This window comes from Gossypium arboreum, chromosome 10 (genome assembly GCF_025698485.1).
Source record: "Gossypium arboreum isolate Shixiya-1 chromosome 10, ASM2569848v2, whole genome shotgun sequence".
NCBI lineage: Eukaryota > Viridiplantae > Streptophyta > Magnoliopsida > Malvales > Malvaceae > Gossypium > Gossypium arboreum.
In genome coordinates this window covers 47766956-47793961 of record NC_069079.1, presented here as the reverse complement: position 1 = coordinate 47793961, position 27006 = coordinate 47766956, and the positions used below count along the sequence as shown (strand labels likewise).

The 27006-nt window shown below is 30.9% G+C and overlaps 2 protein-coding genes across 4 annotated transcripts; one reads left to right on the top strand and one right to left on the bottom strand.

The window, feature by feature from the left end:
- Positions 1 to 2069: 2069 nt before the first annotated feature.
- LOC108484598 (high mobility group B protein 15-like) lies at positions 2070 to 7949 on the top strand. 3 transcript variants are annotated; one of them, XM_017788458.2, is made up of 7 exons: positions 2070 to 2275; positions 3915 to 4134; positions 5432 to 5510; positions 6083 to 6245; positions 6330 to 6449; positions 6663 to 7063; positions 7173 to 7949. In XM_017788458.2, exons 2-7 carry the CDS (start codon positions 3965 to 3967, stop codon positions 7596 to 7598), a joined length of 1359 nt encoding a protein of 452 aa, XP_017643947.1. In that variant the 5' UTR covers positions 2070 to 2275; positions 3915 to 3964; the 3' UTR covers positions 7599 to 7949. The 3 variants fall into 3 exon arrangements, with proteins under 3 accessions (XP_017643947.1, XP_052875759.1, XP_017643939.1); XM_053019799.1 differs by lacking the exon at positions 2070 to 2275 and adding an exon at positions 2294 to 2878; XM_017788450.2 differs by lacking the exon at positions 2070 to 2275 and adding an exon at positions 2295 to 2600.
- A 419-nt stretch (positions 7950 to 8368) lies between these two features.
- Positions 8369 to 9784, bottom strand: LOC108484827 (ethylene-responsive transcription factor ERF062-like). Its single transcript, XM_017788722.2, has one exon. It carries the CDS (start codon positions 9718 to 9720, stop codon positions 8494 to 8496), a length of 1227 nt encoding a protein of 408 aa, XP_017644211.1. The 5' UTR covers positions 9721 to 9784; the 3' UTR covers positions 8369 to 8493.
- Positions 9785 to 27006: the final 17222 nt, after the last annotated feature.

Genomic DNA, 27006 nt, shown 5'->3' with positions numbered 1-27006 from the left:
TTCAATCAGTTTTCTCATTTCTGATTAGTCTAAGGACATGTTTAGGTACTTCTACTAATACAAGTTGCCTTTTGTATTATGATCCGACCACGTAATACTGCTTAATATCAGTTTAAACATTTAGACAACCAATGAGTAATATCTACTTTCATTTTGCTTTGCGTGCAAAAATCAAATGAGGACAATAATATAAAGTATATTGATGTAATCAATGAATTTTTTTTATTAACTAATTTGTTTCAAAAATTACAAGTGTACCTAGACAAAAATACTACACTTAAGCCACCAGATCCAACATTTATAACATAGCTACAAAAGATATTTAACGTTTCAAAGGTTGTTTTATTCATATATAAATTTGGTTTGTTAGAACTCTTGGAAGAGTCCAATTCCCACATCTGTAAAGAACATTTTCGCAATGTTCTTCTTGTTCATTGACAATGTTATTGGAGGTTTATTTAGACTTTTAGGATTGATTGAAGGTAAAACTTGTAGAAGAATTGGTTCTCCTAAAGAAATGAAACATCTTTTTGTTTTTGTATTTCCTATAAGGGGTTCTACTATCAAAATTTTTAGATTACAAAAATTACTTGGAGGGATACTTTGTCCTTCACACGCCTAACCCATGTCTACTTGAACTGTGTATCAATACTTAACAAAATTAATAATATATTAATAAAGAGAGTTAAACTAAAACTCAAAATATTGAAAACAAATTTTGAAGATTTCTAAAATTTAGAATTACATTTTCTTCCTTGATTTTGACACCAATATTTGAAAATATTAATTTTAATTAGTTTAATTTTTTAACACATGTTTGACAATCTAAAATAAACAATATGTTAGAATTTTTTCTATAAAAAGTGCAAAAAATAATAAATACATAACAGCTACTTATCATTTATTGAGGAATATTTTCAATTACTTCATTTTATTTTATTTAATTTAATATTATATATTCTATAAAAACTTTACGTTTAAAATTTGATTTTTGTTTATAATAAAGTAAAATGTTTAAAATTAATGATAAAATGTAGAATATATATATTTTATAATTTAAAATCTATATTTATCAAACAATCTAATTATATTCAATAATTAATTTTAAGTAACATATCAAACAATTTTATAAATTAAATTCATTACTTAAATTTTCAATACTTAATTTTTAAACACTTATTTTTTCAACATTTAGTTTTTCAATTTATCAAACAACACCTTAGAAAATTCAAAATCATTTGAATCCGTCAGGGCTCCCTTGGCTCGATTTGAGCGAATTAAAAAAATTAAAATTTAATTTTTGCTTAGAATAAAATAAAATATTTAAAAATTAAAGATAAAATGAATAATGTTTTTTTTATAATTCAAAATATATATTTATCAAACAATTTAATTATATTCAGTAATTAATTTTAACTAATATAACAAATAGTTTTGTAACTGAATTTAATACATTAAAAATTTAAATTATTTGAATTCATTAAAACTCGTCTAACTTGAATTGAATTCAAACCTAAAAAAAATACGAGTCTAAAAATATCCAAACCCAAAAAAAATTCCTCGAAAAATCCGAACCCGCGGAACCCACCGTTTGCGACGTCTATTATTATTAAAAGTTTTAAGTAGTGATTTAAAAGATTTCATAAAAGAAGATAGCATTATATTTTCTCATAATTTCCACCTCCATTTTAAAGATAATTAAATGTGTAATAATCATTTGAAAAAATCAAATCAAAATTTAGAAATCCTAAAAAGGAGTTTGGTAATTAATTAAGAAACGGCAGTTCTTTAAATAAAAGAGAGAGAGGACCTATTAAATGTAATATTAATATTAATAGCTTTATTAAATACCAGGGAGCTGCTGTTACGGCACCCATTCAGGCATTTCTTTGCAATTAATTCCCACTTTGCTTTTCCTTCGGTCAAAGGCCTTTTATTTTCATCTAAATATGTTCTTATTATATCAAATCAAATCCTTGTATAAACCCTAAATTACCCTTCGGACAACACTCAAATGGTTACAAAATGAGGGTGTATTTTGTCTTTCCCAAGTGAGATAGGGTTGTTTTCCTTAAAAATTTTCTCAACATCATCACCACAAGAATATTATATTTCAAAATTAAGAGATATAATATTCAAATTTTAGATTTTATTATAATGAAGGAAATAATAATAGTAATAAATTCTAGTTTTATTTTTGGGTTATAATCTTAAGCTTTCTTCCTTAATATCATTTCAATTTGCATTTTTCCATTCTTTGTCTCTCATTCCTAAGGTAAGCTTTTCATTTTTTTAAATTTATTTTGCTTATTTTTTTAAAGAAAAAAACCTCTGTCCTCTGTTACTTCTTCATCTGGGATTTTCTCTATTCTTTATTCATTATTTAATTTATATAAAACCATTAATACTTTAATGGACAACATAAAAATATAAACATTTAATAAAGTAATGAAACAGTGCTTTTCATTTTATATTAGTATTTTATACTCCATGAAGAAAGGAGCAACCAAAAGAGTCCTTTTTTTCTTTTCTTTTTTTTTTGTTTTTGTCCTTCGATTTGAAATTCAAGGTTAATATTTTAATGGGGTCTTTAAACAAAGGTGAGGTTTTCCATTTTTCTTGGGTTTGAAGCTTTTTCTCTCTTTTATTTTCATTTTGTTGTTTGGTGGAAGGACACCATTGTATCATTACAACTTTGGGAATTTTAAGCCTTTTTCTTTATTTTTGTTTTTAATTATGTTGTGGAACGATGAGGGGTGCAGCATTGTATTAGTACACCTTTTGGAGTTTTATTTTGTTCTAGATTGATGGAAGGGCGCCATTGTTCTGGGATTACAAGCCTTTTTCTTTCTTTCATTTTGTTCTCAACTGATGAAAGGTGCCCCACTGCATTAGTACACTTTTTCGGGTTTCTAAGTATTATTTTTCAGTTTTCTATGGAAGCTGTACCATTTTTACATTAGTACACTTTGGACTCTCAAATTTTATTTTATTATTTTGGTCTTAATGGGAGGGCACCTTTGTGTTGTATTGTATCAGTAACCCATAGAACTAAATAATAGGTATTGTCAGATAAAAGAAACTTCAAACTTGGTTGATTATGCATGACATTCATATTTATATTATTTTGTAATATATGTAGGTAGTATATCTGTTAAGTAACCATGAGATACGAGCGTATCTCTAGAATGTCAGGGGCAAATGTTATAGACTATCATAGGCCTGTAAACTCTAGGTTCTGAAAAGAAGAAAGAGAGAAGAAACATACTTTTATTTTAATTGGTTTCTTTGAGTTTTTATTGTTTGGTGATCTCAAAGGCTGTCTCCTTTTTATTATGGAGAAAAGGCCTGAAACTTTTTGATGTTGTGTTATTTCTTTATTGCTGTTAATTCAAGTTACTCTGAAAGTAAATTCATGACCCTGATAGCTATGTTCCAACTTTTGCTTTTCTTGGACTTTGAATATCTCCCTTGTTACTGGGAGTTATTACATCAATTGAGGTTGTTGACCTTATCAATAAGGTGCTGTGCTCTCCTACTTTTTTTGATTGTTATGTTTCAGTTCTGATATTGACATTGATATCCCTTGCTGAATTATTATTTAATGAGGTTTTCTGCTTGTGACTTGTGAGTACTCTGTTACTTGTTTACTTCTCTTTCAATATATTCCCTATCTTTGCCTTTTCTTTTTGCATTGTCTGCTTTTCTCTTCAGTCATCGGCTTTTCTTCTTGTTGTGCATGCTAGCCTTTGTTTTCTTTTGGTTTTGGCTTGGTAGGGTTTCTTTTACTCTGACTTCATTCTAGTTGAACAGTGTTGTTTGTCTTTGGATTTTTTTTTCTTCACTTGCATTTAAGTCTATAGAGCAGTGATAAAACGACAGCTAATGGTTGATATTGTTGGTGGTTTGAACAGTGAAGGGTTTGTCAAGGGTGGAATACTTAAAAATAAAAGGAATATAGTCAATGGCGTCAACATCATTCGCCAAGCAGACTCTTGTGCCTATGAAGGAACCAGTGTCTAGCTATACTCCATATCCACCTCCTCTTGCAAGATATGAAGATGTTGTAACTAGTCAAAAGCATTTCCTCGCCACTTTGGAGAAGCTCCATGCAACTATGGGAACAAAGTTTATGTAATTTTTCTTCTGAATGCTTTTTTTTCTTCTCTAAATTTACATATTAGTGTAGTTCCTGTTTTTCCCTGAGCAATATAGTTTGGTTTGATTTGGAGTAATATAGTAAAAAGATAGCCTTTCTATGTCCATATACGTGAACATCAGAACATGCATATGCTTACGTCTGATGTTACAATCTAGATCCCAGGCGCGTTTGTCTTGCGTTTATGCTATGGCCATTTTATATATTATGGTCATATCCCCATCCATGTGTGTGTCAAACTGGTACTTGATGAAAAATGAGAGTTGGAGCAACTTAGGTCCGTTTCATATTATTGATTAGGCTAATATAACGGTGTTAGGAATAAGACCCGCAAGTATCATCCAGGATTTAGTTTTCAAATTATATTGTTTCATAGGCTGCTTTCTTTGTTTAGAATTTACGAACAGTGGTGTATATTTTCTGGTTAAAGACAGTGAATAGAAAAAATCTGTAGATGTTATGTTGATGCTTGGGAAGTTCTTAGGTGGGCAGTTGAGTAATAATTATGGCAATAAAAAGAATTTAGTTGAATACATGCATATCCTAGATTTTATTTATTGGTTATTCTTTCTTGGATGCTTCTTTATGATGTCAAGTTATGATTAAATCTTCTATTCTGAAGGTCCTGAGTTTTTCTAGTTTTTGGAAATCTCAAGTGGGCAGGGGTAGTTGATATATAACCTGACTTCTCATTTTATTCTATGTCATGATTTTATGTTTATCATGCTTATCTGCTCACTCGAAAACTATGGTACGGTCTAGCAACATATAATCTTGTTTTTGGAGATCTAAAGTAGGCAGTGTGTAGACTGTAGTTGATACATAACCATGATTGCCTCATTTTCTTCCACGTCATGAATTTATGTTAATTATTCTTATCTGCTCACTTGAAAACTATGATACATCTAGCAACATATTATTTTGTTTTTGTTGTAGAAACAGGGTGATACTTGCTATATTCTTTGAATTGCAATTTTATCTTCTGCTGTTTTTATGTATCATGCTTTCTGGTCTTTTTGAGACCTTCACGTGGTTGTATTCGGTTTCCGAATGTCTTCACTGAAATTGATTATCTCCATCTGCACTTACTTACCACATATAGTTCTTTCATTTTCTGATTGAATACATACTTTGTTGGCCTGAGCAAAGTAGAACCATGTTTGCCTTTTGAGACCAAGCTGCTGGAATTACCTCCTTTTACCATATTTCTAATAATTGTACTTGTCAACCTAAATTTTTAATAATTTCTTTGCCTTCTTGACTTTGATGTAGGATCCCCATCATAGGAGGAAAGGAGTTGGATTTGCACAAACTTTTCGTGGAGGTAACGTCGCGTGGTGGAATTGAGAAGGTAATATTAAACTATGTACTCCTAGTTGTCTGAGTTTCTACTCCTATCAATTAACATCATTGGAAGCCTCATTGTGGTTAATGAATTTCATTTATGTTCAATGCGGCCGCCTGAATTATTCTTGTTTCCATTCATACATGAGATGCTTTCATAAAGCTTCTGGACTTACATTACTCTGTTTATGAAATGACGACCTTTGAAGATGACAGAAGAAATTAAAGATTTGTCTATAGATATCTCTTATTTTTACGTCTTCAAATGCAAAAGTGAGTGCCACGAATGTCTATGAATTCTGCAATCTTCCTTGAGAATCACTAGGGATTCGAGTAGCACTAGGAACTAGAAATTGATCTCTCGAGGGCTCAATAACATTGCGGAGATTGCATATTGGTGTTGGTTACTTCAATTATTATCGAATCATGTTTGAGTTAAAAAACGAACTATGTAGTTTGATGCTACTACTTCATATCCAGTTCAAACTAGGTGGCCCTATTGATTTCTGCTAACTTAGACTTGGGGATGAGCTATGTACACTAATATTCAAATAATCATGTTTTAAACGGATCTTGTAGATTGTAAGAGAGCGGAGATGGAAGGAAGTGACTGCTGTTTTCAACTTCCCCTCCACTGCTACAAATGCATCTTTTGTGCTGCGGAAGTACTATGTTTCTCTGCTTCATCACTATGAACAAATCTACTTCTTTAAAGCCCGCGGTTGGATCCCTGTTCCTTCTGGTATGCAAGTCGAGGACTCAAACTCTTCTTTGAATAAATATCAGAGCATTGCTCCTAATGGTAAAGGATAATTCATATATGCAGATCCTCTTCGAAACCAACTACTACAGCAGACCCCTACTCAAGGTGCAGTGCGGCCAGCCACAGATATTCATTCAGCTGCTGTCCAGCAGCCAAGAATAAATATTACCGAGTCGCCTGCAGGTGCCTTAAAACTTTTCTATAATGAATGAAACTGTCTTTATGCTTTCACCTGTTAAGTTGTCAGTCATTCTCCTTGATCTCCCCCTCTTCCATTTTCGCCTGCAAACCATCCTAAACCTCTATAGCTTAACTTGGTTTGAATCTCAGTTACTGAGTTTCTAAAGTTTCACGAGTTTGGTCAATTATAGTCGTGTGTTTTTGTTGGTACTGTAGTAAGGCCAACATCGACAGCAGGCACTCCTGTGGTTGGGGTCATTGATGGGAAATTTGAGAGTGGCTATCTTGTTACTGTCACCATTGGCTCAGAGAAGTTAAAAGGTGTCCTCTACCAGGCTCCTCAGGGTGCAGCACACCAAGTGCCACATCAGTATGGCGTATTTGCTGGCAAGAGTGACAGCGCTCATGCTTCATCAGGGCTGCAACGTCGGAGGCGCCGGAAGAAATCTGAGATAAAACGGAGGGATCCTGCTCATCCAAAACCTAACAGGAGTGGGTATAATTTCTTTTTTGCTGAGCAACACGCAAGGCTGAAACCACTTCACCCTGGAAAGGACAGAGAGATTAGTAGAATGATTGGTGAATTATGGAACAACTTAACTGAATCAGAAAAAACAGTAAGAGCCGTAAATTATTCCATAATTCATTAACTGAACATGTTTTATAACTATTTTCTCTTTTATAGTATGTTCTTAAGTTTTTACTTGGACTTTTGTCATTGCTCAGGTCTATCAGGACAAAGCGCTCAAAGACAAAGAAAGATATAGGATTGAGATGGAGGATTACAGGGAAAGATTAAGGACAGGTCAAATTATCAGTGATGCAGTGCCCCTACAGCAACGGCTTCCGGAACCAGATGTAGAAATGACAGAAGCAAATATGAGGCTTGATGGAGCTGAAGGTGGCTATTCTCAAACACTGGAACATGATAGCAGCTCCGGTGGAAGTGATTTCGAAGATGCTAAAACTGCAGATAACGATTTAGATATGGAAGAATCTCCGGTTGTAGGGGTAGGCGGTGAATCTATGAATGAAGATGTGGAGATTTCAGGTGAGCTAATGATTGAAAAGTTCAGCATTGAGGGTGAAGAAAACTTGGGGAATGCCTTGTCAGAGGCAAACAAAGAACCAATGCATAGTGAAGAACACTAAAAAATCTGCTAGGGTTAACATAAACATCCCGGCCGTGAAGTAAGTTTTTATTTAGTTGCTTCCTTTCTATCTGTAAAAAGTTAGTTTTACTGTTAGCGGAAGGTTTTGTTTCCTAGGATGGGATGAAGGCAAGTTAGTTTTACTGTTAGCGGAAGGTTTTGTTTCCTAGGATGGGATGAAGGCAAGATTTTTTTTTACTGGCTTGGGTAAGTGTTGTGGTGGAGAAATCCCAACACCTGCAAAAAACAATCTCCCAACTAGCTTATTGTGTCAATGGAGGGCTCATTTGTAGACTGTAGTTGACAACAAAGTGTAGAAATGCATGAAGAGAAAAGTTCTTTTTAATGCGTAGATATATGAATTTCATTCATGCCCTTGGATTTGCTTGATTTTGATACAATTGTTGAGCAGACTAAACCAATCTTTCTAAGATTTTGATACAACTCTGTATAAGGGTATCCGACATGAATATGTTCAATTTTTTTCTTAAGATCTATTTGGAGGATCCTTGGTCATGTCTATCCAAGTTTGAATATGCATGTTTAGGAATTAACATGAATGCATAACTTGCTGGATTCTGTCAGCTTCTTACAACAAAATATCTCTATTCCAAACAGTTGAAAAACTCAACAAAAGTTTAAAGTCTAATATATGATTCTCCCTCAATGTAAAAAGGTTGTACAATCTAATAACATTAATTGCATAATTGATCATAATGAGAACTAAACCTAAAAGAAAGTAAAATGAAAAAAAAAAAAAGAAAAAAAAAGTGAGGAAATGAACCAAAATAGTTGGCCTGTTCTATTGGATAAAAAAAGTTTGATTAAATATGTGAGCATGTGGAAGTAAGATGATACAAATATGCTAGGACAAAGATGAATAATATAAGAAAATGTCAGGAGTCAGAGACCGAAAGAGCATCCCAGATCATATCCATGTCCAAGGAAGGCATTCTACTTAACTGTACAGCATCTACATCTGATGATACACTCTCCTGAGTTTTCTTACTAATCTCATTCACTTCAGATCCTGCCTTGTTCTTGACCTCAAATTGCCACTCTCTTTTCTCAGTGTTCTTGTTTAAATCTTGGACTTTTGCCGATGTCAACGATGGATCATTGGACTTCTTGTTGCCAGCAATGCCTTGTGAAATTGCTTGCAACTTGGCTTCAAGAAGCGCAGCAGTGTTCCCATTCAAAGAATTGGCCTTGAGTTGATGCTTAAGATCTGGAAAATTCAAATGTGCATATTCTCCACGCAGCATGTATGCTGCTGTATCGTATGCCATTGCCGCTTCTTCTGCAGTGTCGAAAGTCCCTAACCAAACCCTTGTCCGATTTCTCGGCAGCCGTATCTCGGCAACCCATTTTCCCCAATGTCTCTGCCTTACCCCTCTGAACAGCTTTCCAGGGGATGATGAACCCTTTTGATGCTGGTTCTGCAACCTGCGTCCACTGTACTTCATAGGTTGAGTCTTGGTAGTGCTAAGCCAGTAGTCACTAAAACCTTTGGATTGATAACTTGTCAAACTCTGGTTCATTCTAAGCCATTCATCCCCCATTTGAGACTGAACCTCACCAAGTTGAGGCATTTGGAATGAAGGGTTTTGACACAAGGTCGATCCAGGTTCACCCTTTTTCCCCATGAAACCAATGGATCGTCTGCTCGGATCTAACATGCCAGGTTCCTGCAGAAACAAGGTTAAGTTGGGGAATTTCGATGTTGTAGAGGGAGAAGGTGGTTCAGAAACTTGAGCTTGGTTTAGTTTCGGAAAGGTCTCCAAGAAGTTCAATGGCATAAAACCATCCTTGACCTCAGAAACAAGACCACCATGAGGGGGGACAGAGCTGAACCCTGAAACAAACAAGCTGGAATGATGTTCATTCAAAATATCTTGTCTGAGAATTCCAGGGATGTTTTTTAACAAATTGGCTCCTAGAGACTCCTCAGGTGAAGAACTGGAATTGAGCCTATCAGGTGAAGGAGATGATGATGATGATGAAGGTGGTGACTTGCTTAAAGCGCCCCAAATGATAGGACCTGTTGGCGTGCCATAAATATAAGAAGGCCACTCCTTGTTCATCAAAGTTTCTGTTTTGGGAAATTGATTCTCCACGCTCATAATTTTTGGCCGAAAACAGAACAAAATTTAGGAGATGTATATAGAAATGATGCAACTGAAAGTACAATACTTTATATATTAAGCTTCTGATAAAGCCTTACTATAATAATAATAAATTAAGGGAACCTACTTTATCTATGTATATATACTGGTATATTAAAATTTTAGCCTTTCAATAGAAACAAATGCTTTTCTTTCAATTGAAACAGTTGTTTGCCACGTGCAAGCAATTATCTTTCTTTTCCTTTTTTTCTTATTTGATGAAGAGAGAAGAAAACAGAAAGAAAGAATGGGAAAGATAAACTATCAAGTATTTCAAAATAAACCAATCAAAAACTTGCAGATGAGTTTTTCATTTGTTGACTGTGAAAGTGATGTAGGGTTCTTAGGCAGGTGACTATTGCATGTCCCATGAAAATGACTATTAAGAACCTCAAACTCCTTTATTTCCATCCATGGCATTCTTGTTTAGACAATGGCCATGTGCTTTTCTCAAACACTCACATGACTGCTTCCTTCCCTTTTACTTTCTAACCGTAATTTTAAATGATAGTTACACTTTACGAGATTTAAATTGCAATTACATCTATGCTTTCAATCTTACCTTAATTCAGATGTAATAAATCCTATCATGCTCCATGTCATCAACAACGAAGAAACTTCAAATTTAGAACTCATCATGTCCAATCTAAAATTTTAGATTTGAGTTGGACCCGACTCGAAAAGTAGGTTTAAAATTTTGCCTAAATTTTAATTTAAATAAAAAATATTAAACTCGAACTCAACTTGACCTGCCAAGATTATTTTTTATATAAAAGTAAATTTAAAAATATAATATATCAAATACACTAAAATATTAAAATAAATATTTCCCAATAAATTAAAAATATATTAAAAAATCTTTATGCTTAAATAACATTAAGATAATTATAACTTAACAAGCAAATGCCTCCAAAATAGTAGCAAAATTAATACTAAAATAAGTGTTATATAATATCCAAATAATAACAATAATATAATAGCAAAATGACAGTAAAATAACATCAAAATGATAGCAAACAACAACAAAACAACAGTGAAAAAATAGGCAAATTTGGGTCGGGCAAAGTAAAAAAAAAATCTTACTCAAGACTCGGTCCGTTTAGAAAACATATCTTATTTTTTACCCAAACTTATTTTTCAGGCCTATAGTTTTGGTCAAACCCTCTAGCATTTCAAGCAGACCTTTGGGCGTGGGTTAAGCCGGCCCTAGTTCAAATTGTAAAAGGTCCACTTAGGATAGTTTTCGTATTTTAACAAAGTTTGATATTTAATGGAGGGTTAAAATATGCCATAAGTCCTTGTATTTTTCAAAAATTTAGAATTTAGTACCTATACTATTATTTTGAGAAACTTAATCCCTTTATTTTTCAAATTTCAAAATTTAGGTCCAACTGTTAATAGTGTTAAAATAGCTTTGTTAAATTTAGGTTCATCACATCACAATGTCATTGTTTTAGTTTCATGATTATCAAGTGAGTATTTTTTTTAATTCGAAATGCCATATCAACAAATTTTAAAAAAAAAATTAACAATGTTAACCGTTCAACCTGAATTTTGAAATATGAAAAGTAAATGGACTAACTCCTAGAAATAAAAGTATAGAGACTAAATTCTAAATTTTTTGAGATTACATGAACTTATGACATATTTTAACGTTAATAGAATAATTAAAAAAATATTAGCTCTTAATGTTTATATATATATATATATATATTGTCATTTTGACTTCTTTTTTTTATCAATTTCAACATCAACCTTTAATTTTTAGTCAAATTACTATTTTGGAAAAAAAGTTAACTAAACTATTAAAAATTTTGAAGAAATTGACGTGATCGATAGTCCACGTGGCTATCCATGTGCACTTTATTCTTGACATGAATAATTTAAAAAAAAATTGAACTTTTTTTTGAATTTATTAATAACTTCTATATATTTTTTATTAAGTACACGTAAATTACCATACAAATTATCATATTAGCACCATAAAATTTTAACGATGCAGTCAAATTTCCATAAAAATAACAATTTAACTAAATTTTGAAGGATGATGACCAATGTGATAAAAAAGAATTAGGGTTAAAGTGACAAAATGATAAATATTAAGAACTAAATTTAATATCTATAAAGTTATAACCCAACCGTTGATAGCATTAGTATTTGTCATCAAAATTTATTTACTACTAAATATGTTTACTTCATAATGATTTAACAAAACAAATATTACTAAAAAATAAAACTAAAAGAATTTAGTAATTTTTATCATTCTAAGTTTAAAATTAAATATTAAACATTATTGAAATACAAAAATTAATAGCAGTCCCTAAATTCACAACCTTAATCTCATATTGGTTTAGGTATTTTATTTTATCTATTTTATAAGTTATATTTAAAGTTTGTAACAACGTGTTCTCCGACAATATTATAACTGCTATTTGAATCACTGCATCTTACACATATAGTCTATACGGATTGATAGAATTAGGTTAACCTAATTCATAACTGTTATTTAATGTCCTTGTATTACATAATCCTTAGTTATGCCATTAATTAGTCATTTCCACGGTTTCATTGTCAATATTAACATCTAACTTTGAATTGAAACAAGACTTGTTCCAAAATTATGTTTTCCGATGAGGAAATCCTGGTTCATGAATGCTTTTCTTTTTATAAATCCAACCCATTAATTTATATATATATATATATATATAGAAGGCAAATTTATGAACAAAAAAGAATATGTTATTTGGCTTATCTTGAAGCTGTCTTTTGAGATGAGCATGAAGGCACTTAAGCAGCTGTCATCAATTCCACCCTTCCCCCCTCCAAATTTAGAACCCCCTAATGATTAGAAATCTAATCTTATGAATAAGTGTGGAGTTGTGGTTAATCAATGCCACTTGGGATAACCATTTCCATGGAAAAGAGATTCCAATGAGTTATTTTCATTCACTTGAGGTCATAAATTTGATTAAACTATTTCAAAGCTTATTTAATAGTGCCAGCACATGGTGTTGGCCCTAACCTAAACGTAGCTTATTCCACTCTAATACTTGATTAATAAGAAGAAGCATGAACCCATGTTTCTTCAATCTCGCTTTTTGCTTTTGTTTTTCTTTATTCCTTCCAGTGTTTCGGGTCACAAAAACAAGAAAGCAAAATAGAATAAAAACTCATTGTCAGGACACATTACTATTTGCTTTATTATGGCATGTGAAAACTGACTTGTTTAAAGCAGTGAAATGACAAATCATGATGTGTTTTTAATCACAATCTTTGTTTCTAATCTCTTCCAAAACCCTGCAGGCTCCTGTTTCCCAACCTGGAAGATAAGGATTTTGCCTCCTCCTCCTTCCCCTTCTTCACTTCACATATTCATTATCTAATGTTAATTCAATCTCATGGCTCAGTGTTTGTCTCCCTCCCTTCTGTTTGTGTCAGCACATCTCCGATTAATAAAATACACCTCATGAAAATATATAAATATCAAACTTTACCAATAAAAATTGATCTAACGTACTTATTTAATAAAAAAATATTTTTACACATACAGAAGGCCACAATATGGGATAAAAGAGAAATATTGCGAATATTGACCTAAGAATGTTATAAAAGAAAAAGATTGCAAGAACCCAAGTTTTTGAGATGCTAGCTAATCTTAGTCACGGTTGTTTTGGTGTTGCTAATTATGTTCTAATTATATGTTGCAACATACAAGTTTTTTAATATTAATTTGTCATATAACAGATAGATAAGTCTATATAACTTGCTGGGATTGCCAACTCAAACAACAATTTTTTTTTATTTCAATGTTTTAAAAAAAAAACATAATTAGCCCCAAAATAATAGAATAATTATTTTAGTATAAACAACAAAAACAGTTATAAATGTTGAGATTGATTACCTCTTAAAAATAATTTTATGTATACATACAGGTGGGAGTGCATTGCATAATCAACAGATCCAATCTTTTTTTTTTTTTTGTGCAAATTTGGTGAATATTCTTTTCTACACCTGTGATTTGATGTATGAAAGAGAGAGAAGTTTTGTCCTTTGTTGACAGTTTGTGGGATGTTGGCATCTCAACCTTCCCAGCTAACCTCAAAAACCTTTTAGTTAAAACTATGATGACATTACCAATGAACTATTTGCTCTTTTTGTGGGGCTTAGCTTACACCATGAATAACACAAAGTAATGCTACCTAGCATTTTGACTAAACAACTACCCTTTTGCTTTTATAATTATAGTTTTCTTTTCCTCATGGTATTAACATTAAAGAAAAATGGTGGAGGAGTTTGATCCCGTAGCAGAGAAAGCCACACCTAGTTTTCTTTGATCTAAGTTAAAGCAGCCCAGAGATGAATGATATTCCTTACATGATATCCACACAAAGTTTGATAAAGAAAAAATGTATACAAAAAGGTGAAATAAAACAAGAGCAACAAAACGGAATCCTTCTTGTACAAATGATTCTCTCTTTCGTTTTTCAATCAACTTACTCTCTTTTTCATCTTTATTTTGGTTTTTAATACCTTGTCTAGGTAGGAAACAGAATCTCTCTCTCTCTTTATGTAACAATCCCTCCCTATATGCCTATCTACCAAAACCTAAGAATATCATCTTCATTATTTTTTTATATCAGTTATTTTAATTAATAATTATAAATTAAATTATAATATGATTGAAAGTAAATTTTTCAAACTCGTATTTATATATATATTATCTTACAACACCATAATCTCCTAACATTTTGAATAATTTTCATCTCCATATTTTAAAATAATTCCACTTTGGGTTAAAAACACATGAAAAACCTTTGGTTTTTTTTTTTACTGGGACAACTCAATTTAACAATGTAAACAACAAGCCTTCTAGATAGATCATGTAACATGCATACACTCATCACTTTTTTTTTTTTTCAAACATAAATCAAAATGTGACATATATACGTAGACAGGCAGCAAACCCTGGAAGAAGATACAATAGAAAATCTTATCTTGTCATTTGGAAAACTAAGTTGGTAGTTATCTCCTCATCATGACTTCCACCAATTCAAGCAACTTTAATTATCAAAATTAGGATTGGAACTGCACTTTTTAATACTTGTTTTTTCTTTAATACATCTTTCAGCTTAAGTGTACGAATATAATATATAAATATTTTTGAAAGAGTAAAAGTGTATGAATAATTAGAACTAAAATTAAATCAATATCGGGATTGAAATTAAAATATGTTTAAACTTAGATTAAAATATAGTATATATATATATATATAATTAAATTAAATACATTGTATCATATTTATATAATGTGATTTCATATTCATTAACAGAATTATGTATGTTTGTAAATGTTAAAAGAATTTATTAAATTGACCATTTTAGCGATCCATGATTATGATCATCATATTGATTAGTTTAATGATGGCCTGTAATAGACAAAAGTTAATGGGGATTCAGAAGATGTTGGAGGATGAAATTGAAACTAAAGAAAGAGCGGCAGACCATTTAGGCCATTCCATGTGTCAAAATGTTTGCGGTCCAGAATTGTTGACCACAATTTTATTTTATTCTATTACTATGAGATTCAATGAAGGTTTCATCACAAGGTTGGGATTTTTCATGTAATTAAATAAAATTTAATACTAAACCAAAAATAGAAATGTTAATTTTAAATGTACAATTCCAAAACTCCCTTCCTACCATTAATATAAAGTTATATAGATAATACATTATTTCTTGAAAAAGAAGAAATTAAAGAAATTAAAAATTCATCACATTGGTGTGGCCATATTCAGTCCACTTGGTTATATATAAAAATCCTAGGATAAGTTTGTTTACTTCAACATTGTCTCTTCAAATTACAAAAGGGAAAAAAGGTTTCCTTCTAATAATATTATTCTTCCACATTATGCAATCCAACAACTCCATCTAAGGACACAACTGATTCATCACTTGTTTATGTCAACTTGTTCTTTTCCTATATTTTATTTTTGTCTTGTTTGATAATGACCAGACATTAACTTACAATCAAATTTGGTGGAGGAAAAACAAAAGTGAACGTCATTTAATGCTATAATTTCTTTCCTATGGTAGCTAAGAGGGAAGTTGATTCATAGTAAAACATTAAATTATGCCATTAATTCTTGTATTTTGTAAAAGTTATGAATTAATCTCTATGCTTTTATTTGGTCATTTTTAATTTTTGTACCATTAAGTAGTGGTGAAGTTAAAAAATTTGATTAGGGGAGACGAAATTAAATTGTAATTTTTACGATAGTAAAAATGTAATTTTTAAAAGATTAAATCAAAATATTTTCATTTTAGGGGTCAAAGTGTAATTTTACTTTTATTAATTGAACATTTTAAAAACTTTAAAGAGCCAAAATAGAACATTTTTCATTTTAGGGGGGTCAGACCCCTACCAGTCCCCTTAGATTTGCCCCTGCTATTACGACTTTAAAATTTCAGTCCTCATCAAACAATCATTATTAGATTCATTAAGTAAAGTTCTACTATTTTCAAAACTCGATGCACTAAACATATTATCATATGTATAATATCATGTCAGCTTATTATTTTCACATATTACTTATTAAAAATCACATTAATGGATTCTTGGTCATCATTTCCATTAAGACTAAAATTTCAAATTTTGAAAAATATAAGAAATTAAAATGATCCACTTGAAGAAAATAGACAAAATCGATAACTGTATGCATGGTACAAAACTAATTATTGAATTTAACCAAATAGATTTAATTATTACTATTTGGGTTGAGACTAAAATTTCAAAATTCAAAAATATAGAAACTAAAATTGATCAAATAAAAATATAAAAACTAAATCTGCAACTTTCTTAAAGTAGATAGAATAATAGTAAAATTTAACGAAAAGAAATTACAACACAAAACTTATTTTTTAGGTAATATATAAGACATTTTAAAGGGTTTTATTTCAATAAGAATATTTTAATGTTATAAGGGATGTTGTAATAGGCTGTCTCATATGTTATTTTTCTAAAAGACTTTCATACGTAAAACATAAAAACAAATTAATTAATAAATTATAGATGGAGGGAATAATTTCTGATTTTTAAAAGGGGGCCGCAGAAAAGGGAAAAGAGAGAGGGTGAAGGCGCATGGGTTGAAATCCAGGATTATTTGTCTATTATTAGAAGTAGAAGATGAACGTGGTCGGAAAGCAGCGTGGGTGGCACGTCATTTTGATATCAATATCCTTCCTCCTTGCTACTATTATCATCCCACCACTTCGCTAGTTTGGGATGATAAATTTTGAACCATTGTTTAAATTGAATATCGAAAAAGAAAATATCATATTTATTTTCCAATTATTAATGAAAGAAAAGGAATACCGGTTGGTTAAATTAGACATATATATATATGTTAAAAAATTTATTGGCTAAATTGGTCAATTTTTTAAAAATTTAGGGGAATAAATTATTTTTTGGAGAAACGTGTGAAAATGCATTTAACTAGACATGTTTTTTATCCAGTTAGTAGAAAAGTGCATTTAATTGGACACCTTTATCTTTAAATTACAATTTTTAACTTTTTAATATAATTAATTTCTTTGGTCAAATGGTTAAATACTAGTGGTTTTGTTATTGAAATCTATGTTTAATTTTTCTTCCACTCACATTTATAATTTTTATTTCATGTTGTTTTAAGCTTTTCTTCTTTTAATTAATATTTTGAACATATTAGCTTCTTAGTTAAATGGTTTAATAATAATAATTCATTCTTAAGACCTAGGTTCAATTCTCCTTTTTAAACACATTTATAATTTTTATTTTAGGTTGTTTGTAGCCTTTTTAATTTTTAATTAAGAAATATATTGTTTTCAAAAATTTTATTTTTAATCCATCTTTTTAATTATACTTTTATTCATAAAATCAAGTAATTATTACAAATATGATTATTTTAGTAAATATATTTTTATATGTGTAATACTTATTTTTCAATCCATATTATAAGTGTAGTAAATTTAGTATTATTTATTTTTGTATGTGTATTTAAAATATTCACATATAAACATAATGATATTTGAAATAATTAATTGAAATAATATAATATATAAAGGAATTATTAATTTTAAATATTTTAAACATAATTATACATGTAAACTATAAATATTTATTATATAATTACATATTTATTATTTGATTTTATGAATAAAAGAGTTATTAATTAAAAAGATTTTAAAAATAAATTCAAATAAAAAATTGAAAATAATATATTTATTAATTAAAAATAAAAAACTTGAAACAACATGAAATAAAAATTAGGTTTAAAAAGGGAATTGAACATGGGTCTTAACGATAAAATTATTATTTAACCATTTAACTAAAGAAGTTAATATATTAAAATATTAATTAAAAAAACTTAAAACATGAAATAAAAAATACAAATATGGTTAAACATGGGACTCAAGGACAAAACAAGAGCATTTATCTATCCGACTAAAGAAACTAATTGTATTAAAAAAGTCAAAAATTGCAACTTAAAGGGCTGAACGCGCTTTCCTGCCAACCATACAGAAAGTGCGCCTAGCTAGACACGCTTTTACACACTCTTTCCAGAAACGGCATATTTCCCTAAATTTTCAAAAAATTTAACTTATTTTGCCAATAAATATTTTTTTTGTTTTGGCACATATGGCCTATTTGGCCGGGAATACGAGTGAATGCATTTTTTTAAATACTGTGCATGGAACAATTATTATCATTGTTTGTCTTGCCTAATTTTATTATATAAAATTATTATTTACCCTTACATATATAATTATTAAAGAGTAAAAAAGTTAAAAATGCATCTGTTTCCCTAAATAAAGTGTAAAATAAATAAATAATATTTGTAATAAACTTAAATTTAACATAACTTCAATGAAGTATCTAATGTTGATAAAAAAGGGGTATCTCGGTTTCCCTGAATATAGTTAGAGACATTCATGATGCTGTTAATTGTTGCAAAATGATGTACCTTGGCTTTAGAGGTCTGAGATTCACATGGTTTAATTTAAAACTTGCTAATCAACTTATCTAGGAGGTTTTGATTTAGTCCTTGCAAATGTTTCTTCACGTTTACTTTTAGGAATGCTACTATTAATCACCTTACTAGAACTAGGTTTGTTTAACGTCCTATCCTGGTTAAGTTTTGCGTGAAACCCTTCAGTAGTTGTGAGAAGACTTTTCATTTCGAAAAACTATGGCTTGACCATCCCATGTTCAAGCCTTTCTTGGGTTTAATAGAAAAACATATCTAACTTTATAGTTGAAAACGATGTTTGCTTACATTTTCTAAAATGAATGGTTTACAGTGGAAATTCTTAGATCATTATGTTTTTGGAAAAACCAAGTTTATTTTCTTGAAATTAGTTATTTTGTAGACATACATTTTTGATAAAATGTTTTTAATAGTATCATGCAAAAATTGAAAATAAAATCCAAAAAACCAAAACAGTATAAATATTGCAAAAGCTTAAATCCAAATTTAACTGAATCAAATGTAACAAATTTATTGTAACTGAGCTCCCATGGCACCGACCCGCCTAAGTAGAAGGATTATCTGAAAATATCAGTCAAACAGAAAATGAGTTTTTGAAACTCAGTGTATAACGAATAACTTTAAACAGTTAATTTATATCAGATTGATTTAGCAGAACAGAATCATATTAGAACGGTATAGATACAAACATATATTTCTGCCCCCATCCGCTACACACAATTTTCGACCATCCCAACACACCATATGGGGTATGAAACACCTATTCAACCCTACACACCAGGTCGTGTCGATATAACACTTTTTAGAATATTTGCAGTTGAGTTGCCAATGTAACAGGCAAGTTATCGCCATTCATACTTTCTTCACATAATATAACCCATTCCAGACTCAAATACAAAATAGAACAAAAATCAGACATGCTATAGTTATACATGTATGACATAACAGATACAAAGCATACATAGCATTTTTCGGGTTTGTCATAGCCTATTAAAATGTTTATTTCATACATCATCTCAAATATACGAACAAATATAAGAATTTATACTAGCAGATGACTGAATTTCATATTTTACAGTCTATTTGATCACATACCGAACCTACAGAAGGCATATGATCGACCAGAATGATGTGTACGAACCGCTAAGGAAAAATTTAGAATTTTGGGCCCACACGCCTGTGTGGCCTACACGACCCACACGGCCTCACACATGTCTGTGTAGTCCACACGCCTATATAGTGTACCCGGCCCAAATAACCCAGACCATGTGTCTCATACGGTCCAGCACGCGGCCTGCCACAAGGTCGTGTGTCACACACGGCCTACCAGACGGCCTGGCACACAGTTGTGTGGCGTTGACAGTGCAATTTTTTTACTTTCGTCGTTTGCTATTTTTCGGGTTTCTCATTACACACCTGAATATTTCCCGACGTGAGTTCCAAAAACTCGTATTCCAATACCTAAAATTGACAACCAAGTCATTAAAACCAACCAAAATCATCCACTATTCTGAATCTTAACACACCCACAACACCATTCAAATATATAATTCAATCCTAAACGGTCAAATTATTCACTTACCCTTTGAAAAAAAATAGCAACTTAACAAAGCCTAGGATGTCGGAGGAAGATTGGATGCTTCAAAAATATCGCCTAACAGAACCCCACATCAACCAAGTCAACAAATTGTGATTAACAAAGAAACAAATATCAATTTAATGAAACAAACCTATCAAGAACCTCCAAGAAAACGAACAACGTTACTTACCCACAAAATGACAGATTCGAGAGTCTTAAATGATAAGCAAAAATTAATACACACGATTCAAAAATTAATTTGGCAAAAACCCATTCAAGCAAAACGAGAAAACGAAGAAAGAAAGTGAAACAACCAAGAAAATTTATTAAACAAGGAATTTGAGGAAAAAAAGAGAAAACGAAAAATAATAGGGAATAAAGAACAAACATGGAAAGGAAAGAAAGAAAGAAAACAAAGGAACATATTTTTTTTAAATCAAATAAAAGATAAATAAAATAAAATAACAACCATAAAACCACCCAACCAACGTGGGACTATAGGCAATTTGGAAAAGGAATAAAATAAAATAACATTAATTTAAAGTAAAAACAAATATTAATATATATATATATTTAAAAAAAACGAATTTCAAACCAATTTGAGAGAGAGTTCAATTAGATCACAACCACTATATGGTCAGCTCAAATAGAAATAGCAAAAATATTGTAAACTTGCTCACATAGGGACTCAAACACAAGACCCAAGGGTAAGCTAACACCTTACCACTAAACCAGCAGGCTCATTCTAATATAAAATGACCGAAAATAAATTTTAAATAAAAAACCAAAGTTAGGGATAAGGATAGAAATAACAAAATTTTTAAAGAATGGGATTTGAACCTATGACCTCAAACACACACCCAATGCACTTAACTATGAAATTAGATGCTTATTGATGACGTAATATAACAAATCATAAATTCATATTTTTGTGCGTTACAGAGAGCTCTTGAGTAGGAACCAAATGTATTCCTTCTTAATCTTTAAACCTCTTTTAGTGAGAAGTACCAATTGATCCTTAAGCATGAAGAGGATTTGTGGGTCATGAAATCTAATGTTAATTGGTTAATTAAAAGGGAGAAAAACACTAGCTTCTATCACCTCACTACAGTTAAGTGTCACAACTTTAATAAAATTGAAAGTATTAATAATAACGTAGGCTCTCAAATTTCTAATGGAGAAAAAGTTTGCAACATTTTTCACTTTTACTATAAGAATCTCTTTTCCACGAGTAGGGAGTTTGTTTCCCGAAATGTTGAACCTTCCTAGTTTCAATGGGTTGCCGTTAGTGATGATGAGAACTCTATTCTTTACAAAGAGGTGACTATAGAAGAAATCACCAAGTTCATTTTCTCCTTTACTTCTTACAAAGCCCTTGGTGTTGATGTTATACACCCCTTGTTCTATTAGAAATGTTGAAAGATCGTCAGGGTCAAAGCTTGTGATATGGTGCTGAAAGTGTTTAATTTTAACACTCTCTTTGAAGAGGTGAATGCTACCCTTGTCACTATTAATTTCCCAGATGCAACAGTCCTACCATGGTGTCCCAGTTCAGACCTGTCAACTTTTGTAACACTATTTACAAAGTTATCACTAAGATCTTAGTGTTCAAAATTAGACCTTATCTCGACAAATTAATCACGCCCATCCAAGGTAGTTTCATTAAGGGGCAACAAACTTCGAACATGTTATTATTGTCCAAGAAGTTGTGCACTCCTTTAAAAAGCTTAAAAGCAAAATAGGCTTCATGATAATAAAACTTTACATGGAAAAAGCTTATATAGGCTTGAATGAGATTTTATCATAAGAGTGATGCACTAATTTAGTTTTCTAAGTAATTGGATTAAACTCATCATGAAATATATATCTACTTCCACTATGTCTATTCTTAATAATGGAGGTAAAACTATTAACTTTAGACCATCTAGAAGTATTCTGTAACACCCATTACCCGTGCCCGAGGCCAGGATAGGGTATGAGGTATTACTGGACTTAAAAGTACACAATTTCATAAAATCAGGCCATAAAATTTCAACCAATTCAGAATCATTCAAACACATACATATCGTCCCTTATACGGGCCTACGAGGCCCAAAACATACATCGGGGGTGGTCATTGGGGGTGGTTCGGGACTAAACTGAAAACTTACAAACTTTTTACAACACTTAGAAAATTTTCTAGTTTTGGAGAGTCACACGCCTATGTGGGTAGGCCGTGTGGTTACACACGCCCGTATGGCTCAGACACACATGTGTCATCATCCTGTGTAACTCTTTGTTTATGAAGTCAGCAATATTTTAAGGTCACACGACCAAGACACGCACCCGTGTGCTAGGCCGTGTCTTCTACACGGTTGAGACACATGGCCGTGTATCTATCCATGTGGCCAACACTTAGGCTATTTTCCAAGCCTTGGTCAACTTTAATCCCTCACACACTTATACAACATCAAAAGCATAGAACATGGTATCCAATTAAAGATTAAACATCCTCAATTAAGTTACAAACATAACATTTGCATGTCATCATACTTGTGTTTGTCATACTCATTTTATATCAAGTCTAGACATACCAAACCATATTCATTTGGCCTTGTCATCTTCATTAACATCATTAACTTACTCTAAATTTACACTTATATTAAGATTATGGTCACATCTATTGATCAAAGTTCATCCATCAAATATACATACCATATCATACATCCATCGATATCAAGCCATCACAACATGCACATCATCAAGACAGTAAAGCAGTCAAGCAAAATCAATTAGGTTTATAGCCCAATGATCAAATATAAGCTTTATCTCATGGCTCTATACAAATGAATCATTATAAGCCAACTCAATTGGCCAAATCATGAAACACATATCATAAAGTACTAAGTCTCTATGCATGCCACTCACTTGAAAACACTTAAGATTTATTAATACCCCGGCTTGATAATTTGATAGTGTGATGCTGTGTCCGACGATCTCCAACCTTGAGCTAACCTGACAACACTAAAAGAAATGGAAAGGAGAGAGGTAAGCTTTATAGCTTAGTACGCCTATACGAAAATAATAATAAGCAATTTATTAATTTTATTTTTCCAAATTCTTACAACATGTTCTCATGGTAACACAATCGAAATTACACATAATTCCACTATTTGCTTATATTTCAGTCAAGATATCTACTCGAGTTATAGTCACTAAATTATTTATAACTTGAGTTATGAAACTCTGAATTAAGATCTGCTAATTTTCCATGAAATTAGACTCACATATATTCTTACCATAAAATTTCTAAAATTTTTTGTCTTGCCAATAAGTACAGTGTATTCTTCAAAGTTACCCCTGTTCTGTTGTTTGACAACTTCAACCTTTCTTTACTAAAATTTATTTATCTCTTAGTACAGGATCCGGATGATGTTCCCGTCTATTTTTCTTGAAGATAGACTCATTAATAATTTAGTCATATGAATTCTAATCCATAATTATTTTTTAAAAATTTTTAGTGATTTTCCAAAGTTAAGACAGGGGAGCCCGAAATCGCTCTGACCCTGTCTCACAAAAATTCAAATATCTCATAATATGAAATTATTTTGTTTGCACCGTTTCCTCTATGTGAAACTAGGCTCAATAATTTTTAATCTCATATCTTATTAAATTTCTAATTCAATTTCCACATTTTTTTGTGGATTTTCAAAGTCACACAACTGCTGCTGTCCAAAACTGTTTTAGTGCAATATCATGATAACTATCATATGATGACATAATAAACATAAACATAAGTTTATTCATCATTCAAAACCTTTGACTTGCTTATCACCAACATATCTCTTTATCATGAAACATCATATATCAAAGTATTACTCGTGAGTTTAGTGTACATACCTGTATCAACTCGTAATATATCACATAACCATACCTTCTTTAACATGCCCTCCTTGGGTCTTTCATCATATATTATCCACTGCATTACCCATTGAACACTCGAAATACTATTGGATACGTAGAATAACTTGCACATAAGTGCCACATATACATATGTAGCCAAGGCTACCTTATAACATGTAACGCTCGCAATGGAGCTACTCATGGGCTGCTTATAAAAGCTATCGGTCAAGGTGTAACTACACGGGCTGCTCACACAAGCTGTTAGGTATCCAACCCACTCAAAGATTACTTAGCCACCGGTAGGACACACAATGTAATACCCTGAAAATCTTTACAGTAATATATTATCCTTGATATAATAAAATAAGGAAATAAAGTGATAAAAAAGGGAAGTTTTGAGTTATGGCAACATTGGGAAGTAAATTATGATATCTTGATTCAGGAAAGGACTAAATTGTAAAAGTTAGAAAAGTTTTGTTGCCTAAGAGTAAATACTCAAGACTTAAAGGGTTAAAGTGTAAATATGAAAAGTTGAAGGACCAATAGTGTAAATATTTTAAGGGTAGAATGATCTAGAAACTAAGGAAAATGGATGAATTAGGACCAAATTGAATAAGTGAAGAACTATGAGGGACTAAATTGCAATTTTACCAAATTAAATGATGACTCAAGGATGGAATTCTAAAAGATCATGAAGGGCAAAATGGTCAATTAGTAAGAGAGAATTCTAGAATGTAATGATTATGTTAATGATATTTTAAATTAATTAATTAGATAAATATTATTTTATTAATATTTTATGAGATATTTAATATTATTTTATTATTATTTATTTAGTATATAAGGAAAGAAAGATGAAGAATTTTCATCATCTTTCCTTTCCATGCAAACTAACGTGAGAGAAAGAGAGGAAGAAAGAAAGTTTTACTTTCTTTACAATTTGGTCCTTTACCAAAAATTCACCATTTTCACCCAAAAATCAAATGAATTTCCATAGCTACCAAGAGAGAAAATGTTAAGGAGAACATGGGGAGTTAGAATATCAAGTTGGATTCAAGAAATAGAAGCTGGAGAGAGAGAAAATCAAGTTAAAATTGGTATCAAGAGAATAAGGTAAGTACATCAAGATTTCAATATGTTTTTAAGTTTGTTATTGTTGATAAATCATGGAAATAATGTTATAGTAGAGTTTTATTACATAAGGTCCTATGTTCTTGATATGTTAGTGAAGAGAAAATAAGAGAAAGTGATGAGAAATGGTGTAGAAAAAGAAAATAAGGGTGTTATAACATGGTAATTAATATCTTGCACTAAAACAGTTATGGACAGCAGCAGTAGTCTAACTTTGAAAAATCACCATAAATTTTATAAATTGAATTAGAAGATGAAAAAATATGGAATTAAATCTTAATGAGTCTAGTTTCTCATAGAAGAAACAGTGTAAGCAATGAATTTGTAAATTTTGATATATAATGAATTTTGTGAGACAAGGTCAGAATGAATTCAGGTTCCCTGTTCAGACTTTGAAAAATAATAAAAAATTAAGAAAAATAATTAGAGGCTTAAATTTATATTTATAGAATCCTGAATGAGTCTAGTTTTATTAGAAACAAACTAGAACATCATTTGAATTCTGTAAAAGGAGATAACTAATTTTTAGTGAAGAAGGGTCAGAACTGTCAGACAGCAGAACAGGGTGACTTTAATGAATAAACTGTACTAATTGGCTAAACCAAAATTATGAAAATTTTATGATAAGAATACATGTGAGTCTAGTTTCAGGAAAAATTAACGGATCTTAATTTCAAGTTCTGTAGCTTAATATATAAATAATTTAGTGACTATGACGCAAATGGACAGTTTTGAATGTACATATAAGTAAATAGTGAAATTATTGATAATGTTACTTGTTGTATGTTATATAAATTAAGGATGTGGAATGGAGAGGAGGAGGAGGAAAATATGTATGAATATTCATCTAGCATGGCTAATTTGCATGTTTTAGGCTCGGGGACTAAATTGAATAAAAGTAAAATTTTATGGGCAATTTTGTAAAAATGTCGAAATGACTAAATTGCATGAAATAGATTATTTTATTATTTAAATTACAAAAATTTAACGAAATTATCAATTTAGTTCAAGATCGGGAAAACATGTTTTAGGGATTAAATTGAAAAGTGTTGAAATTATGGAAAATTTTGATATTTTATAGAATTCATGGACTGTTATCAATATATATGAGAATAATAGTTGGAAATAAGGATTAAATTGCAAGAATTTTACTTTCCGTCCCTAAGGATGAAATCGTCATTAATTAAAGTTTAGGGGCAAAATGGTAATTTTGCCTAGAGCATTAATTAAATGTATTAGAATATGAAATGAATGAAAATGATGATCAAATTTATTTATAAAGATCCGGACGACACAAATACGAGACTTGATCATGGAAAAGAAAATATATCGAATAATGAAATAATAAACACGAGCAATCAATGAGGTAAGTTCGTAACTTGAATTATATTCTTAAATGCTTGAAATTGTATGTTATTGATGTGAATATGATTTGAGTGTTCATTATATGGAAATTTATGAAACATTGATATATTTGATAAAGGGAAGAAATCCGGTTGAATGAAAGGAAAATTCGATGGATCTCGAAAAGGAATTGACGGTAAAAGGATCTAGCCGGACGGGTGATCCTATCTGATATAGCCCTCCGAAGAATATGTGTAAAATGGATTTAGCCGGACGGGTAATCCGA